Below are 19,971 nucleotides of genomic sequence, written 5' to 3'. Positions count from 1 at the left end.
ACTTTATTACATATGATTAGTGGGTTGAGTTCTGAAATCAGAATCAATAACAACAATCTTCTATAGCCTCTGTATTAAACTGAATCACGTGCTCGGGACCTGAGTTCGGGCGGTGAGCTAAAACATAGTCGATGACTGATACACGCCTGGAAAGATGTATCTAAAGTCATATATGTGGAACACGAGTAAAAGATGATCACTTTGTGGGAGCATTCTGCACTTTTGTTAAGTGTATGACACGGACATACTTTGGTTGTAGATGTGTTGTTTAAGTACCGTTATGACGCACTAGCCGCGGTCGCTTATAATGGTCACAGTGAGACTTGATCTAAATCCTGAAGTTATCATGGACTTCTAGTTCATATCGTCGGGTTCTTTGACTCATTTCGTTAAAGGCTACTGAGATGCTGATTAAACTTATGTCTTGGGAATTCGGAATACGATCTGAGAAGCAAGTGGTTTGACAGATACAGAATCCAGTCTTCCTGAAAGAAGGTTAATGTTCACTCACCTAAGAGTTGATTCCAGAACCGATAGATTGCTAGCACTTTCGAGTAAGTAACGTTCGAAATAATCTTTCGCTAGGGAAGCAACGGTACTTAGGGTATATATGTATCAGGAAAGGTATAACGGAAAAGTTACCTTTCTCGATACGGGTTGAACCTGGAGGATCTTGATCACGAATTGACTAGATCAGTGGACACTCGTCATGATGAGTAAATATAATTCTAGTATAAACGAGGGTTCAGTCTTTGCTTACATGGTGGAGTATTTGACCAAGATTAGACGAATCGATGGAAAAAGAGAAATGACTTTTTTTGTCTTTTACATCAAATTTGTTAAGCTTCTATTATTAGGTCCGTAGTCCCCGATTCGGCTTCGATAAAGACGAATAAGAATATTATTATCACAATAGCACAGCTGTAAATTATTTAGCAGCATTCATTCAGAAATTTGTCTATTTGCCGAATTAAATATTTATTGTGGAATTAATTATTTATTGTTAGATCAAGTAAATAATTAATAAAATTTTAAGTTGGGCCTTATGGACACTGTAAAATTCGAAATTCCTAGGATCAGTACCAGTCTAAGTAGGCCTATTATGGGTACTAATTACCCAATATTCTCTCTTTAATTAGTTGCTAGATTTGTGGTAACTAATTAAATAAGAGAGAGAATAATAATGGTTGAGATATTCTCTCTCAATTAAATAATTAAATAAGTTATTGTCATTTATTATCTCTCATAATTGATTTTCTAATATCTAGGAGAATAATAATGGTAGAGATATTCTCTCCATTAAATAAGGAAATAAAATATTGTTCTCATTATTCTCAAATATCTAGATTCCTTAAATATAGGAGAAAAATAAGGAAATATAATATCCTAGATTTTGATCTGATGGATGAGATAAAAAGTAGGATTTGTAGTCAAGATCTAATGGCTCATGCTTAACTACAAAATAGGAAAAAATAAAGGAGAATAAAATATATCTAGTAGATTCCTAGAATATCTCATTTCTACCACTATAAATAGGGGTCTAAGAGAAAGGAAAAAAAAGACACAAGCATATAGCTAAAAATTCGACCAACTCCATCTGTGTTGGCCGTGTGACTTTCTCTCACCATCTCCCTCGGAATTCCGTGATTCCATTCCCATGAACACGGTATGATCTGAAATCATAAATCAGAGTCGTAGTGAGATTCAGAGTGTGGTCCACACCTTATTCTTGTCCGTCCGGAGATTACGTTTCGGATAACTAAGGTGTCATCGAGGCATAAAGAAGAGATCCCGAGAGTTTCAGAGACATCCCGAATGTCTAATTGTAGAAGACGACGCTAGGAGGTTGAAACAAGACGAGAAGAAGACGAGGACCTCGAGGAGATCCCGATTCAACCTGTAAGTTTTCCATAACTCGTCTCTTCAAATTGATTGCTTGACATATATGCTCTCATGGTTAAATTAATTAAACAACATTAGATCTTGTTTTAATAATCATTAATTTGATTAGCTTATGATAGCGTAACTAATTATTTTTCCCGCGCGGTTACCAATTTTGGGTGCATAATCACCAACAAAAAGTTCATCCATGGGATGTAAACACGTCTCAAAAAATAAAGACACGTCACACTTCCACAACTACAAAAGAAAGACAACAATCAATCACAATAAGACCACAATTGAGTACACCACGATATAATAGACACAAGACCACAACATCATCGAGGAGTCTACGTCAAAATGATCAAGCAAGTCACATATTTACTCACCATGTGTATAATGAGACTAAACAAGTGAGCTTGAGACTATGAGTCAGCTTCTCTCTGTTCGTCGGGAAAGTCAAACTATACACCACTTGTGATGGAAAAGGGGGAAAAAAAGGAGGGTGAGCTTCCACATCTGCCAAAGTGAAGTCAATTTGGTCAAATTTGACCAAAATTAATAAAAGTAATAATAAAATAAAATGTGAGTTTTACAAGACACGGATCTACAAACGCGACCAATGTCGCGTCTGCAGTCGCGTCTGTTGCTAGAATAGGCGCAACTTTCTGAGTATCAAATGCGACTATTGTCGCGTCTAAAACTATCATTTGTCCTAGTTATATAGGTATTTGGGGTATAAATTTTATGAGAGTTGAGAGTCGAGAACTAATCATGATCTGGATATGACTCTTTGAAGTAGCCATGGATTTGTCTTCGTTGATGGCCATATAGAAACCAATGGAAAGCCACATAGCTGAAAAGCTGAAGAAGAATAATTTGACAAATATAATGTTAGAACAATTATCTTGCGAATAATGTCAAGTTCGAGCAACACAAATGTTGAGTTGTGGAGTCTAATCGATCGACTTGACGGTTGAATACCTTACGATGATGATTCACGGATCGATTTGTTTGTTAGTCCTAGTGTTTCCCTTTAAATACTATGTGTGCCGATTATGTTGATAGAGCACAAAAGAATTGTAAATACATTTTCTTTCAATTTGGGTATTAGTAAGAATCTACAACGACAAAGTGAATGTAAATTTTGCATTGAAAGTGAGCTATTATTTTTTGTAATTTTTGTGTGTTTCATTTTTTGATTTTAAGTTGAATTTGGGGATCAAATCCAAACAACAAATGTCGACAAGTCATAATTTTAGGCAAAATTGTCTCTTAATACAAACGAATCCAATAATAATGATTATCCTGATAAAATGATGATTAGCTCTTCCCCTAACTAATTGCCTTGTGATCAAGCCCATAATCTTAACGGTTGTCTCATAACTTCCACGTTTAGTGGTTTGTGTGATAAATATTTGTCAACGTTAGAAGAATTATTATCGTATAGGAAAATTATGCTCAACCCAACAGATATAAATATCACCATTACATAACTAGTCACCTCTCAATTGGTTATGATACACATCGTTATCACTACTTGAAATGATATAATAGAGGCATTTGTAGTTAATAAATTTCTTCTTTTCTAAAAGGATTAATCTTCAAATCCAAAACGCTCTGCGAGAATTAGGGTTTATGATCGATCTTTGTATACTTTGAGATCGGCGTGTGTATCCTTGTACCGTTGGGTGAGGTAGTTTCGGCATACGATCGGTGGAAACCTGATCAAAATCCATTAAAAGGTGTAAGAAAACGCTTTTTTTTTTTTTAATTAAAAATTAATCATCTAATTCTCTGAGACTTACTTTGGAGGATTCTTTTCTGATTTACACGTGGGCAAGCACTCAACTACACAGTCGTGACTAGGTTCAATGAAATATGCAATCTGAAAAAAGATAAATTTTAATAATAAAAAGAAGTAAGTGAGGAGGAAAACAAATTGAACTTTTTCCCGTAAAAAAAAATGAACTTTTGGTTAGTGCCCAAAAGAGGACAAAAAAAATACTCTAAAGAGAGTCTTACAGAGTATCTTTGTTGACCGTTCCCAAGAACTCTGTGCAATGTGGACCTACAAGTCAACAAAAATAAATTATTAGAAAAAGTACTAAAAAAAAAAACAGAAGACGCTAAGGAAGACGAATGAACATTACTTGAAAATACAGTTGCTCCAACGCTCCAACATGTCTCCGAGGTTAACAATAAAAGCTCTGTGAAAGAATTAAAATCACCATTTAAGAGCTTGAATAACTACATTGAAGAAAAAAGAAAAGAATGATTGAAACAGAAGAGTGGTATAGTTACTAACCCTTTCAACGGTTTCACATACTCCCATACTTGAGGTTCAGCATCCTTATCCTTGCAAATCTGCAACATAATTATATACATAAACATTACAACAAGAAACCAAACAAAAAAATAATAAGGAATTAAACCTAGAAGCTATCTTCTTACTTGGAGGCCTAACACATCATCTGTGGCCAAAAGGGTTATCAAGCCAAAGTCGGAATGAGCTCCAGCACCGAATTGTCCCTTCGAAGGGTTAGAGGTTTGACCTGATTAATTCAACAAAAAAATAACCAAATTAAAGCATAACTCTCTTTCTCCACGATATCCTATCGAAAAAAAAAAATTATAACCTCCATAGTGAAGTAATCGCAACGTTGCGATAGCCTCGCCGAGCATCTCTGGCGTGTCAAAGAAGTTCTTGTCGAGATCGAGAGCCAGCGCTATAATCCTCCCAACCGCTCTAGCGACCTCTCTGTATTTATTTATTTAAAGAAAATAAAATAAATCATCAAACAAGATATGATTTAGAAGGAATTAATCAATATATCACGCACGCTTACAGCGTTTCTCTATGAAATCTCTCCATCGTCTCTCTCCACTTAGGCAATTGGTCTAAAACACACGCAAAATCAACAGATGAAGAGTATTAAAAAGACTTAAAAAAAGAAAAGAAAAAAAAAATTAAGCTCAATTATCGATGTCTATGTATTATGTTACAGAAATTTAGTGATAATAAAAATAAAAATAAAAACCTTGTTGAGGCCAAAGATTAGGTCCGAAAAATGGCTTCTCGGATTCTGGATCATTCTCAGGTACCTCAACTCCTATATAGTAACCTTCCTTGTAATCTCCTACTTCAACAAATCACAAAAATTCCTCTTCAGATTCACAGCTCAATTAAATTAACCTAGAAATTATTATATGACGAGAAAACAAACCATGAAGTTGGTTCTCAGGATCAAGAAGCTCGTCGAGAACTGGCGTATATCCTCTGTTCTTCTCATTCCTCAAAAGCTTCATCTTCTCTTCCAATGGCAATTCGAAGAACCTCTTGCTCTGATCGAACACCGCGTCCATGAATTCCTGGCTTATCCCATGGTTCACCACGTAGAAAAACCCGCAATCCAAACACGCCTAAAACGCAATTCACAAACTAGGTATTATTATTTTCATTAATTAGATTTCTTTTTCAATTAAAAAGAAAGCTTAACTAACCTGCTTGAGCAGAGCGACCGAGTGGTCGATATCTGGATCGGAGAGATCAATACAGTTGAGAGCCGAGAAGCTAACGGTTTCGTTGCCGTTTTCCATGAATTCACTACTAAATCTCAGGACCTCGAATTTTTCGTAATATTTTTTTCTTCTCTTTATTTATGGACGAAGAAACGTGGTGGCACAGAGAAACAGAGCAACGTGTTTTGAGTCTCTCTCTTTCTCTTAGTTTTATATTTATTATCTGATGGCTTAAATTCGTTAGTGTTTATCGGTCGTTCGTTTTATATTTAAATATATAATATTATATATATATATATATTATATTTCCTAATTACTATGGAAAAGAAAAGGTATTATGGTTTTTTTGTAGCGTGCGATGACTTAAATGTGGGTTCAGTCCGTGGCTTACACGTGGATTTTTCTTACGCAAAACTCTCGGCCATTGGAAGAAAAACGACAACAAAAATTACGAAAATGACACAACCACGAGTCGAGTGGTACCCGTTATTCATTAATAAGTCATTTTGGAATGAAATGGGCCCACTGTAGCCCATCCCCGCTGTTAAATATGGGCCCACCTGAAAGAAATTGGTTAAACTTCAAATCTGGAATGTCATCGGGCATGAGCGGGTGCACCCATTCCTATATCCGTACCCGTTTCTAAAAATACCCACTAATCTTCACCCGTTTTGTCTAACAAAACAGATAACGGAAATATCCGCCAGATAACAGGTGCCAAAATAATGCACCCATTAACCCGTAGAAAATAAAAATAAAAAAATAAGAAAACAAAACAAACAACCAAAACATAATTGAAAGTGTTACAACACAAAACTAATACCAAATTAGAATTACAACACATTAAAAAACACATTCAACAATGTAATAAATTAAAGACATTACTGTTGGATCCCTAATCAAAGTTTGGCTTATATGTTAAATAATTATGTGTTGTGGACTGTCAATAAAGATTGTCCGTTAAAAGTGACATAATATAGTTTACAAATATTGGGTTTTAATGTATCTAATAGGTTGTGGACTTTTGATGTGTAGACGACTAATTCTTAATTATTCAACATAATTCGTTCTTGGAGTTAAGTGATGGTTTTCACCCGTAATATTTGGATCTAACAATTACAAATTGAAAAATAGTATCAAATAAATCAAAACTACAAATTCAAAGGGCAAAAATAATAGACTGGACTAGAATTTAAAGGTTACAAAAAAAAAAAGTTGTCTAAAGATATTATCTATAAGGCTCCTTCGTAGCGCATGATGAATATGTTTCTAAAAAATAATAATAAGGGCATTAAAACTTAAATAAAATAGAACAACAAACAAGTATTAAAGTTGAACGTTTAATGCTAAAGTACCTATTTGTCACTAGTATCTCCATCATCGCAATAATATATGTAGACGTTGTCGGACGATTTCTTTCTATTATCCAATATAATAAACACCATGGGTATGAAAATAAATTAGTTTAGAATTAAAATGTAATAGTAAATGCAATAAGCTTACCTTGAATTTCATTCAACAACCAATCTGGAGCACACAATAATGTTTCTAAAAGTGTTGGCAAAAGTCTACTAAGATGCTGATTTACAAATCTCCCACTCGTCAACAAAATAGATTCGAAAGTAAAGATGGACTTAGGACTTATAAAATATATCTCCAACAACTTGAGATAGTATCGGAAGTTTTACTCCGTATAATTTCCACCAACTCCACACATTGAAGTCATCTTTCATAGGCATGATTGAATTCTCCAAATAAAATTTCCAAATAATTCTTGACATTCACAACCACATCGTCACTTTGTAAAAATGTTTTGAACCTTGACTTGTTTGCCGGGGGACAAGGAGGACGGTCGTCATCCATCGAACAAGCCTTGACTGAGTTTCCATTTTCTTTTTTTCTTTATCTTCATTTCATACTCAGCCACACTAATGAATCTCAACATGGCAAGAAACTTTTTAGTTTTCGTGATACTACATTCGTAACCATATATCAAAGAAAAATAGCACTTAAAGGACTTCATCTTATATCGAGGATCTAATACAGTCGCTATAGACAATATTCCTTGGATATCGTTGTCGGTGAATCAAGCTCGCATCAGACACGAACAATCGTTCTGATGCAACTCGTTTGAGATGATTCCACCATATAACCATATTAATGCAGAAAAATAATTAATTACGCTGATCATAAGCTAATTAAATTATGGTTATAATTAACAAGATCTAGTTATGTTTAATTAATTTAATTCACGAGAGCATATCTATCAAGCAACCGATTTGAACGAAAAACGAATACTTACATTGATTTTTGGTTCAGCTACAGAACGCTCCTAAACCAATCGTGTACTCCTTGCGTCGTCTTGATGAAGGACTTGAGGATGACACCTTAGTCTTCCGAAACGTAATCTCCGAGACGAATAAGAAAGATGAGTGGGCACAGTCTTTATCTCACTAGATCACGAAACTAGGTGTTTCGAGATCTCGCTCTTATTTTACTAAGAATGGAAACGAATTTGCGAGGGGGAGGAGAGGCAGAAGTGCACGACCAAGGAGGCTAGAATGCACGAAATTTTTCTCAAAAAATTGCTTATTTTTGTCTTCTCATGAACCCCTATTTATAGTAGTAAAATGAGATATTCATGGAATCTTCCAGAATATTTTATTTCTTTTTATTGTGTTCACACTAGTGGATTAAATCTAGGTCATTGGATCTCAACAAGTGAATCCTACTTTTTCTCTCATCCATCAGATCAATATCTATGGGATATTATTCTCTATTTAAATAGAGAATATATTATGTAGTGAGAGAATAAATGAGAATATATTATTTCCCTTTAAATATATTCTCATATATTCTCCTAAATACTTTCCTTTAAATAAGGAGAAAATATAGGACAATATCTTATATTATTCTCTCTACTTTATTTAAACAACTAAAGAAAAAAATATTGGTAAATACCAATATTGAAAAAATCGGATTTGATGGCACATGGCCAAGGGGATTTGCGCAAATCCTATGCCAAAATTCCCAATTCGATTTTTCCATGTGTGCAAGGCCCAATTGCTTAAAACCCAATTAATCATTTATTTACTTGGTCCAACAATAAACAAATAATTAATAATTATTTATTTACTTGATCAAACAATAAATAAACAATTCTACCATAAATATTTATTTAATTCTGCGAATACCCGTTTTCCAGAATTAATGTTGTCAATCACAATTACAGCAAGTGAGATTAATAATGATAAACATTATTATGCGAAAGTTCGTATCCGCCTTTATCAGAGCCGAATCGGGGACTATGGACCTAGTAATAGGAGCTTAACAAATCCGATGAAAAAGATGAAATAGTCATTTCTCTTTTGTTCATCGATTCGTCTAATCTTGGTCAAATACTCCACCTTGTAAGCCAAGACTGAACTATCCTTTATACTAGAATTATATTTACTCATCGTGACGAGTGTCCACTGATATAGTCAGTTCGTGATCAAGATCCTCCAGGTTCAACCCGTGTCAAGAGAAGTCAATTTTTCCGTTATACTTCTCTTGATACATATCAGCCCTAAGCATTGTTGCTTCCCCAGCGAAAGATTCTTTCGAACGTTACTTACTTCGAAAGTGCTAGCAATCTATCGGTTTTGGAATCAACCCTTAGGTGAGAGAACATTAACCTTCTTTCAGTAAGGCTGGATTCCATATCTGTAAATCATTTCCCACTCGAATCATGCTCTGAGAAAACTCCCAAGACATAAGCTGTGATTAGCATGATTTTTATTAATTATATGGGCTGAGCCCTAATGATTTTTATTTAAAACATTACAAAATAAATGATTTTGATATCGATTTATTTTAAATGGGACATTGGAATGTGCCCTTACTTAATTAATTTTTCCGATAAAAATTAGAAAAATTAAATAATTTGATATTGATTTATTTTTCTAAGGGACATAAGAATGGGCCCAATTGAATCCATGGGCCAATATGATTGGGCTCATCTTGATTTACTTTATAGAATCAAATAGGAAACGATCAATCCGAATCAAACCATTCTTGCATGCTCTTGCTTGTTTATTTAATTACTATGCCATGCTTGTATGCTATAACTTAGATCATGTATCGTATGTTAATGGTTGTCATGGGCTTTCATTAATTGAAATTGTCTAATTGGATTAGGATAGTTAATTAATGAATGAGTTGAACGGATCGGAGAGCTTTGTCACCAAGCCGATAAGAGGCTAAGCTGAGAGGTACTTAAGAAGACCTAGTGTCTCACCTTCTATACTCGGAGCTTTTCCGTGATGGAATACTTTTAGGATAATCAAGACTAGATGTCACGAATTCCTAATCACTAAGCTATATCGAAACATCTGTTTTTAAGGGTAGCTTAGAAACACTCGAGTTTTTAATATGACTTAGTTAACTCGAGTGGATCACCTAGATTAAAGTTAATGCTAGGAAAATTAAAATACTGAAAGTATATTGAGTCGTAGGTCTCCAACATTGACACAACACCGTGAGGATGAAAGATCCCCTAGTGACCGGCGGTTTTCTAAACATGGTGGTCAGTTCCATTCGGAAGGGCTTTTCTGATTCCAATACCAAGGTTGTGTCTCTGACGATAGGTGGGAGGGTTGATCTCTGCGTGTACTAGTTACGCTAGTGCGTATGAGCTAGATTTCTTTCACTGAAATGTTGGGTTGACTCATGCATGAACCAACCGATGGTTGCTCATGTGGCCAAAGATTCCTATAAAATTGGTAGTTAGTGAGCATAGTTATGAAGGTACATGTACTATGATTGCTCACTAATCTGAGATGGTTCTCATGTTCACTAGGTGCACTCCGTTACGTCACCAGAGTGAAACGGACTGTGGCTATTAGTCGAATTACCTTGGAATATAAAAACTGGGTTATTTTGATTAGTATTTTATCCCGTGCATGTTTGCATTATAGTTTTTATTTCCTAAATTATATTGATAGTTGTTTCTTTTCATATTGTTAATAAATGTACTTTTATGTTTTTAGTAATCATGTCGAACCCTATTATGGCCCTGTTGTCGAAAGACGTCCTGACTGGAGATAACTTCCCTAAGTGGAAGTCGAATCTCAACATTGTGCTTGTGAGTGAAAGCATTCGCTTTATCCTCACTGAAGATAGACCTCCTCTTCCTACTCATGGTGCCTCCAAGAACTTGAGGGAGGACTATGACAAGTGGACTACTGCCAATAACAAGGCGGTGGCCTACATGCGCGCAAGCATATCTGATGCGTTGCGAACTAAGATGGAAGGGAAGGAGACCGCTGTGGAGATCCTTGACTCGTTGTAACAAATGTTTGGGATGCAAAGCGAGCAAGCCCGCATTGAGCTCATCCGTAAGTGCACTAGCACTAGGATGACTGCGGGAACTCCGGTGAGGGATCATGTCATGAAGATGACTAACTACTTCACCGAAGCTGAACTCCATGGGGCACAGATGGATGAGGTTACTCAGGTGGGAATAATCCTGAATTCCCTTTCGAGTGACTTCATACAGTTTACGTCCAACTACATCATGAACAAGTTGACGTATGGACTGTCTCAGCTGTTGAATGAACTACAAACTTTCGAGTCTATCACTCGACATGGGAAGAACAAAGGGTCAGCTCTCTATGCTGACAAGAGTTCTTCGCCTAAAACCAAGAAGAAGTTGACTTTTGGTGCTGAGTCATCTAAGGCACGTCCGAATACTTCAAAGGGGAAAGGTCCCGCTAAGAAGGAAAGGAAGAACTTCAAGAGAATTGGCAAAGGAAAAGAAAAGAAGCGAGAAAGCATTGGTAAATGCAACCACTGCAACACTGAAGGCCATTGGAAGAGGCATTGTCCTTTGTACTTGGATGAGCTTGAGAAAAATAAGAAGAATGCTGGTATTGTACCTTAAAATTCATGATTAAAGATATCCTAAAAATGTTTTGAGGATAATTATTCATGAGCATACTTCTTTTCTTGTTGCAGAGCAGATCTGATGGAGCACACGTGTGTAGACGAGCTTGCTAAACAATGTCGGATTCAAGCCCGAATTGTAGAGAAGCTCATGCTCCGTTTGAAGATCTAATTTCCCGCTAGTTTTATTACTTTCATTTTTGGATTTATTTTTGAACATGGGATGTGTCATTTAATAATCCGAGGTTTTCTGGACTGTAGCCTTTATGGTTATTCCAGAAAGGATGAATCTTTCTTTCTTTATGTTTTATTACATTATTTATGAACACATGGTTGTGTCTTTAAATATTTCCTTCTATAATTGAATGCCTTGATTGCTTTTATGATATCTGAATATGCATGAATGCTTATGTCCTTATGAAAAAAATATAGAATATGAAGGTCTCGTTTTTCCGTTCATATGCTATATAGAAGCACAATAAATAAATATAAATATTTTCTAAGTTATTATCTCTGTTAGAATTTAATTAGCTTTTATTGCTTCATTAAATTCTTATGTTGAATATGTTTTATTGTTTAAGAACTATTTAGAGCTTTGAAAGCATCTAAATAATTATTACCATTATTCGACAATGACTTGTGCGAATAATAAGTAATAAAGGAGACACAACTAAGAGTTAGTGTTGATGATGAATTAAATTAGTGAGAGCTTCCTTAATTGGAACCTAGTCACTACTATTCGTATTGATTGAGTTGGAGCATCCTTGAATGGAACCTAGCCACTCTAGATTTATTGATTAAGTGGGAGCATCCTTAATTGGAACCTAGCCACTCTAAAATTCAATAATCGAGTAGTAGCATCCTTAGTTGGAACCTAGCTACTCTTATTCATTGACTTAGTGGGAGCATCCATAAAATGGAACCTAGCCACTAAATAACCAATATTGTTGAGTGGGAGTATCCTTAATTGGATTCTAGTCACTATTGTTCAATAAAGTAGTGGGAGCTTTCTTTAATGAAATCTAGCCACTTGTTGTTCAATAAATAGCAACATCCTTCATAGGATTAAACCCATCATTGAAGATGGCATCCTTAACCGGAATGTATATGCTATTATTCGATAATTAAAGTGGAAGTGTAATCAATGATTACCTTGCCACATAAATCAATGAATTGAAAGGAAGGATAATTTTGAATTATCTTGTCGTTAAAATCAATAACCTAGTGGGAGCATCCTAGAATGGATCCTTGTCACTCTCATCAACAATAAACTTTCCTTAAATGGAAAGACATGATCTTGAGATATCACTCTCGATCATACTAACTTGTCTGAAAGTTATTAGCCCATATTTAATAGATCTACCTGTTAAGCTATTAGCTTAAAGGAATATAGAGATCTATAAAAGGATTAATGAAATTGTTTAAGCTTTAATAAGCTATAAGGTAAGAGATTGAGCCCTTAAGGAGAGACATTATCATCAATGATACTCTTCTTTCTGATACCACGAACCACTTCATTAGGCATCTTCAAAATTGAAGATGAACTGTCCTTTGAGGATGAAGTTCCAATAACATAAAGACATGGATCGAAGTAGTTATACTACTAAACCTTTTGAAATATGAAAGGTAGATCCTAAGTACTTAACAAACTAATCATGATTGTACATGGATGTTTGTTATAATCAATTTTTTGAAAATGATTGATAAGTGTAGCTCCTAAACAAGTGTCATGAATAAAGTCATTACTATTTTAGTTCTAGACCTCATTATGACACAAGTAAATTGACTGAGCTAACTGTTTCTAAAATTAAATTTAGAAACGACATGCTCGTTCCATAATGTCTCAAACATACTTATTGATATAAGGTATGAGCTCAATGTTGAGGCTATCGACATTGTTTTTAAAAGGACTAATAATTAGACCTTAGACAATGTCGTATTTCCGAGAATAACTACATGTGTTGTAAACACTGTAATTTCTGGAAATAGTGAGATACTTAGTTATTTAAATATAGTAGATCCTTAAAGTCCTGTGTATATATTGAATGTGAACACGACAAACAAGGATGAACTATAAATAACCAAGTAATTGAAATAGGTCAATAAAGTTCTTATTTAAACACGTTCAATAAATCACACTATAGTAAGAGGTGATGAGATCAAACCATGCAATGGTGCAACCTGTTTTGGCACCAAAGGGATGTACACCTTGATAGGGAGACTTGTTATCTTTAGATATAAAGTCTGGTGTATAATCTTAAGGTATGCGAAGTGTTAATTTGTTCTAAAGTAAATTTATTTACTGTGAACAAATTGACTTGACCTTAAATGGTAAGTCAAAGATCACTTGCAAAAATGCATGAACTAGAATGATATGAAAATGGGACATATGTCAGATCGACATAAATGATAGAGTATAGATAAAAGTGGGAATCCATATGATGAGAATCTCAATCCTGGGTCAAGGTCTAAACCATCTATAATGATGGCAAAGAATTAAATTGGCTGAAGGAAACTTATCTACTCTGGTCAAAGTGGGAGATTGTTGGGAATATTGCCCACTTGAAGATAATGAATAAATGATTACTAAATTCGATAATAAGATTACTTTATTAGCATTATATGATTAGTGGGTTGAGTTCTAAACAATTAGAATCAATTACAACTATCTTCCATAGCCTCCGTATTAAACTGAGTCACGTGCTGGGCACCTGAGTTCGGGCGGTGAGCTAAAACGAGGTCGATGACTGATATACGCCTGGAAAGCTATATCTAAAGTCATATATGTGGAACACATTGGTGAAGGTTGATCACTATGTGGGAGCATTCTACACTTGTGGTAAGTCTACGACTTGGACAGGTCTTGGTTGTAGATGTGTCGTTTAAGGACCGTTACGACACACTAACCGAGGCCACTATGATGGTCACAGTGAGACTTGATCTAAATCCTGAAGTGATCATGGACACTGGGTTATGTTACTGAGCTCTTTGACTCATTCGCTAAAAGGCTATTCATGCTAATCACAGCTTATGTCTTGAGAGTTTTCTCAGAGCACGATTCGAGTGGGAAATGATTTACAGATACGGAATCCAGCCTTCCTGAAAGAAGGTTAACGTTCACTCACCTAAGGGTTGATTCCAGAACCGATAGATTGCTAGCACTTTCGAAGTAAGTAACGTTCGAAAGAATTTTTCGCTGGGGAAGCAACAATGCTTAGGGCTGATATGTATCAAGAGAAGTATAACATAAAAATTGACTTCTCTTGACACGGGTTGAACCTGGAGGATCTTGATCACGAACTGACTATATCAGTGGAAACTCGTCACGATGAGTAAATATAATTATAGTATAAAGGAGAGTTCAGTCTTGGCTTAAAAGGTGGAGTATTTGACCAAGATTAGACGAATCGATGGAAAAAGAGAAAGGACTATTTCGTCTTTTTCATCGGATTTGTTAAGCTTCTATTACTAGGTCCATAGTCCCCGATTCGGCTCTGATAAAGGCGGATAAGAACTTTCATATAATAATGTTTATCATTATTAATCTCACTTGCTGTAATTGTGATTGACAGCATTAATTCTGGAAAACGGGTATTCGCAGAATTAAATAAATATTTATGGTAGAATTGTTTATTTATTGTTTGATCAAGTAAATAATCAATTATTAATTATTTGTTTGTTGTTGGACCAAGTAAATAAATAATTAATTGAGTTTTAAGCAATTGGGCCTTGCACAAAATATGAAAATCGGATTTGGGAATTTTGGCACTAGGGTTTGCGCAAATCCCCCCTTGGCCGTGTGCCTAAAATTCTAATTTTGTAATATTGGTATTTACCAATATTTTCTCTTTAGTTTAAATAAAGGAGAGAGAAAAATATAAGATATTGTCTTATATTTTCTCCTTATTTAAAAGAAAGTATTTAGGAGAATATTTAGGAGAATAATATATTCTCCTTTATTTTCTCACTAAATAAAATATTCTCTATTTAAATAGAGAATATTATCTCATAGATATTGATCTGATGGATGAGAGAAAAAGTAGGATTCACTTGTTGAGATCCAATGGCCTAGATTTAATCCACCAGTGTGAGCACAATAAAAAGAAATAAAATATTCTGGAAGATTCCATGAATATCTCCTTTTTACTACTATAAATAGGGGTTCATGAGAAGGCAAAAATTAAGGTTTTTTTTAAGGAATTTTGAGTGAAAATTTCGTGCACCCTAGCCTCTCCTTGGCCGTGCATCTGCCTCTCCCTCCCCTCGGAAATTCGTTTCCATTCTTAGTAAAATAAGAGTGAGATCTCGAAACACCTAGTTTCGTGATCTAGTGAGATAAAGACTCACTACTACAAAAATAGGATTCTACAACGCTTAAAAACAGTTTTAGAATGATTCTACAACGCTTCTTAAGCGTTGTAGAATCCTGCGTTGTAGAAGCTTCTACAACGCTTAAAAATCCGTTGTAGAATCCAACAGCTTTCTACAACGCTTAATTATCCGTTGTAGAAACTAAGCTTCTACAATGGATTCTTAAGCGTTGTAGAAGCTTCTACAACGGTTTGAATCCATTGTGTAATTTTTAAACATTTTCAAACATCTCGCCGCGGCGAAGTATATTTCGCGCCGCGGCGACATATTCTACAACGGATCTTCAATCCGTTGTAGAAGCACGTCGCCGCGGCGAGAAATATACGTCGCCGCGGCGAGTTATTTGCCGCGGCGAGGTACGTTCCACGCCGCGGCGAGAACATTCTACAACGGATTTTTAAGCGTTGTAGAATCAACTCGCCGCGGCGAATAATACACTTCGCCGCGGCGACGTCAAATCTTAGCCGCGGTGAGATTATTCTACAACGGATTATTATGCGTTATAGGAAGGCGATGAATTTTTTTTTAAAAACTCGCCGCGGCGAAGAAAAAATCTCGCCGCGGCGAGACTAAGATTTCTAATTTGCCTGCTCTCGGTATCTTGTCTCGCCGCGGCGAATAATATTTCCCGCCGCGGCTCGAATTACTTGCCGCGGCGAGAAAAAAAGTTCGCCGCGGCGAGAATCATTTATTTTCAATCCAGAATCTGTTTTTTACACGATACTAGCACCTGAAAATAATCTTCAATACAAAAAATATCTAATATATACATTCATCTTCAAATATCCTCATCTTCAAAACATTCAAAATCTAATATATACATCTTCAAAAAAACTAGCTAATCATCACAGTTAATAAATGTTTGTACATAAGTTACCCATTCTTCTCTAACTCTCTCTAAATCCTCTTTTGTATAGGATTTCTTATTTTCTAATTTTCCTACACCTCCTACGACTATATCACGCGTATAAGAAATGACAAAATACCCGCATTCCGTGTTTCCCGTTTGTCTCGGAGCGTCCCAAGCCTTGATGTACGTTGATTGCCCGTTACTATTGGCGTTTTGATGCTCGAGCTTGAAATCAACAAGAACCCTATATAACACGGAGATTATAAGAGAAAAAACATCTAGAACGGTTTATAATAAAAATTATTTAAGAAATCAAAATATTACCTTTTTATCAATCGATTTAAATCGGTTGGGATTTTATTTCTTAACGGGTCAAAGAACATAGCGCTATTTCTCCAAAGGTCGAGGACAACGAGCATCCAATGCGCACCTTTGTTATATGGCATCAAAACTAATTCACCAAATTTGCAATCTCGTACCACGTTTCCAACGTCCTTGACTCGTTTTGACAAATAAGCCTCCTCGTCGTCATTTTCGATATACGAACTTAAGCTCGGATTTATAAAACAAAAATTTCGAGTCTTCTTCGCCTTTTCTAGCCTCGAGCGTAGATAGCTATGACAAACAAATATTTAGTTGATCAAAACACTAAATATTGAATATTGATATTAAAAAACGCATATAAAGAAAACTCTTACTCCATATAAACCGTTATGCTCCCCGCGCCAATTTCCAAGTATTGCAAAAAATTGGAAATGTCTTCAAATGACACCGGAATCGGGATAGCCGCGAGACTTGGACTAACATTGACCATAATCACATCCCCTTCCGGTAACATTACTTTGTTGGCATGTTGAGCGAGCAATCGATACTTGGGATTAATCACCTTGTACGGAATCTTCTTAGCATCATCGATGCTAGCTTCACTCTCAAAACCGAGCTTTGAGAGTTGTTTGACAACCGGACCGCGACTCTCTATTCCCGAGTCCATTTCCATGAGTCTCTTCGGCCACGAGACAAACCCGCCTATAGCATCTTCAACGGTTTGAGCTTCTTCGGTGGGAATTGGCAATTTTGCTTTTTTAATCAAAACCCCCAAAACGGCCACGCGTAAATTTCCTTCCTCCAAAGGTGAGAAATGAACTACGCCTCCATTCATGTACGCTCGCCCATTTGCAACATAAATTGTGCCTCCGAACTCAGTGTCATCAATGAAAAGAAGACACTCGACGCTTTCATCCGAACTCGGTGTCACCGGCGTGGTTGGATTCAAAGAGCAACTAGCACGAACACTATTGGGTTTTTCCACAACAATAGGATCGATCTTCGGACGATCATCAACAATGATAGGATCGATCTTCAGACGATCATCAACATCGTCGTGTTCTAAGCGAATCAAGAATTTTATCAATAACTTAATACCAAAACATTTATCTTTAATAAATAGATAAAAAACAAAATTAAACATACCTTAAGAGACCGCTTCATTGACGTGTTCTTCAACATTTGCCATCTCTTTATCATCAACAACATTCGCGTTGAGATTCTCTTTTACTTGCTCGACACTAGGCGACTCGACATTAATGCTACCATTTCCACCGAATGCCTTCATCACCAAAGACTTTAACTCGCTCATTTCCCGACGCATCTTCATTACTTCTTCGTTGGGCGTTGGAGGAACAAAGTACTTAAAACGCGACGTGTGTTTGGATTGACCGCAAACTCGCGACGTTCCCAAAGCTTCTTGCAAAACACTCTTTCCCGATTCCGGCAACCATGTCCCTTGCGATGCTTGTTGTGATAACGTTTTCTACACATAAAATTATTTGAAAATAAAATTACAAGGTTAATTGTTATAACAAAGGTAAAGAACTTACGATTTTTTCTCCCATCAATTTGTCTTTCTCATCCTTGTAGTTATCTACGTCTTTCATTCGCGAGTCAATCCAAAGTTCCTCTTTCGTAGGCCATTCCCCCGTTTCGTCATGCTAGTAAGAAGTAATTATATAATAAATTAAAAAATAATTGCAACATTTGAAATAACTAAAAGAAAAAAATGAATCTAACCTTTTCTTGATCAAGCTTTCGATATCCATTTCGGCCCGTTCGAGATTTGTACACACTTTTTCCGATATTTGATTTCCCATGTTCCGATGTTTGTTCGAACATTTCGGTTCGTCTATACTCAACAAATGTTGTTCAATCTTCTTCGGTGATACTTGTATAGTATTTCAAAATACAAGCCGGTCTCTTTAAGGCGATTGGTTCGTTGATTATGTCTTTGAGTAGATCGTTGTATATCTCATGACGAAATAACCTTGCGGCTTCTCCGACTCTCATAAGGCAATCGTGTTTTTGTTCGATAGGAATCGTAAATCCTTCTTGCATTTCGTTCCAAATCCGTTCTTTAATTTGGGCGTTGTCTTTACATCTCCAATCACGCATCGAAAGTGGAACGTGTTCTCTTGCTAACACGCCAAAGTAACTCGACAACTCATCACCCTCTTTACCGATTGGTTGCCCTTTATCATCAAATTGTACCGGGATTTTTTTACCAAGTGTTTTAGCCTTATTAACCCGACCCATAAGAGTGTTTCTTCGTTTTCCTTGTTCATCAGAGTTAAGCGCTAGTTGTCTTCTAATTTTTCTTTTACCACTACCGCTAGAAGTAGTAGTAGTGGACGACATTGAATCTAATAAACAAAATTCAAATCATAATTTCAATTTTCAACTCAAATGTAATCAAAATTTCAACTCAAATGTAACAAAAATCAAATATAAACTCAACTCCAATCACAATATAAACTCAAATCCAATCCGATTCTAAACAAAAACACAATTTCAATCCCAATTCAATCTACTATCAAATATATTTCTCAAATCAAATCAATATCAAACTTCAATTCAATAAACTCAAATCCAATACAATATCTCCTAATTTCAAATCAATATCGAATTCACACTAAATAAAGTCCATGTAAAAATGTTCAAAAACATTACCCGGAGTTGGACGAGCACAAGGGCGGCGAAGAGAAGGTGGTGAGATGAGGGCCGGAGAGGTAATGGACTTGCACGGCGAGGTGAGGGCGCGCGCGCGCGGCGAGGTGAGGGCGAGCGGCGAGGGTGGGCACGAGCGAGGTGAGACCGGAGGGCGGCGTGGGCGCACGGCGAGGTGAGGGAGGGGGCTCAGCGAGAGGGCGGCGTGGGCGCACGGCGAGGAGAGGGAGGTGAGGGTCGGAGAGAGGGAGAGAACGCGCGGGGCGAGGGCGCGGGGGCTCAGCGAGGTGAGGGACGGAGAGAGAGAGAGGGGCCGAGAGAGAGAGAGAGTGGTGGGGAGAGAGAGGCGGGGCGGCAAGAGAGTGGCGGAGAGAGAGAGAGGGACGAGAGAGATGAGTAGTGGAGATGAGAAGAAATGAGAATGA

The 19,971-nt window shown here is 36.4% G+C and overlaps 1 protein-coding gene across 2 annotated transcripts; it reads right to left on the bottom strand.

Annotated features, from left to right (window-relative positions):
* Positions 1–3,317: 3,317 nt before the first annotated feature.
* On the bottom strand, positions 3,318–5,650 carry LOC149400777 (2-oxoglutarate (2OG) and Fe(II)-dependent oxygenase superfamily protein). 2 transcript variants are annotated; one of them, XM_089613243.1, is made up of 11 exons: positions 5,386–5,650; positions 5,109–5,304; positions 4,923–5,024; positions 4,731–4,782; positions 4,521–4,642; positions 4,336–4,436; positions 4,190–4,248; positions 4,035–4,091; positions 3,907–3,952; positions 3,690–3,769; positions 3,318–3,605 (listed from the first exon to the last, which is right to left on the bottom strand). In XM_089613243.1, the coding sequence occupies exons 1-11, from the start codon at positions 5,479–5,481 to the stop codon at positions 3,518–3,520; spliced, it is 999 nt and encodes a 332-aa protein (XP_089469369.1). In that variant the 5' UTR covers positions 5,482–5,650; the 3' UTR covers positions 3,318–3,517. The 2 variants fall into 2 exon arrangements, with proteins under 2 accessions (XP_089469369.1, XP_089469370.1); XM_089613244.1 differs by having other exon boundaries at positions 4,923–5,021; positions 5,386–5,649.
* Positions 5,651–19,971: the final 14,321 nt, after the last annotated feature.

Source organism: Urtica dioica, chromosome 4 (genome assembly GCF_054948205.1).
Source record: "Urtica dioica subsp. dioica isolate 48M chromosome 4, U.dioica_male_clone48M_v1_H2, whole genome shotgun sequence".
Lineage (NCBI taxonomy): Eukaryota > Viridiplantae > Streptophyta > Magnoliopsida > Rosales > Urticaceae > Urtica > Urtica dioica.
The sequence above is the reverse complement of the archived record's forward strand: the minus strand, read 5'-3'. Positions and strand labels throughout refer to the sequence as shown.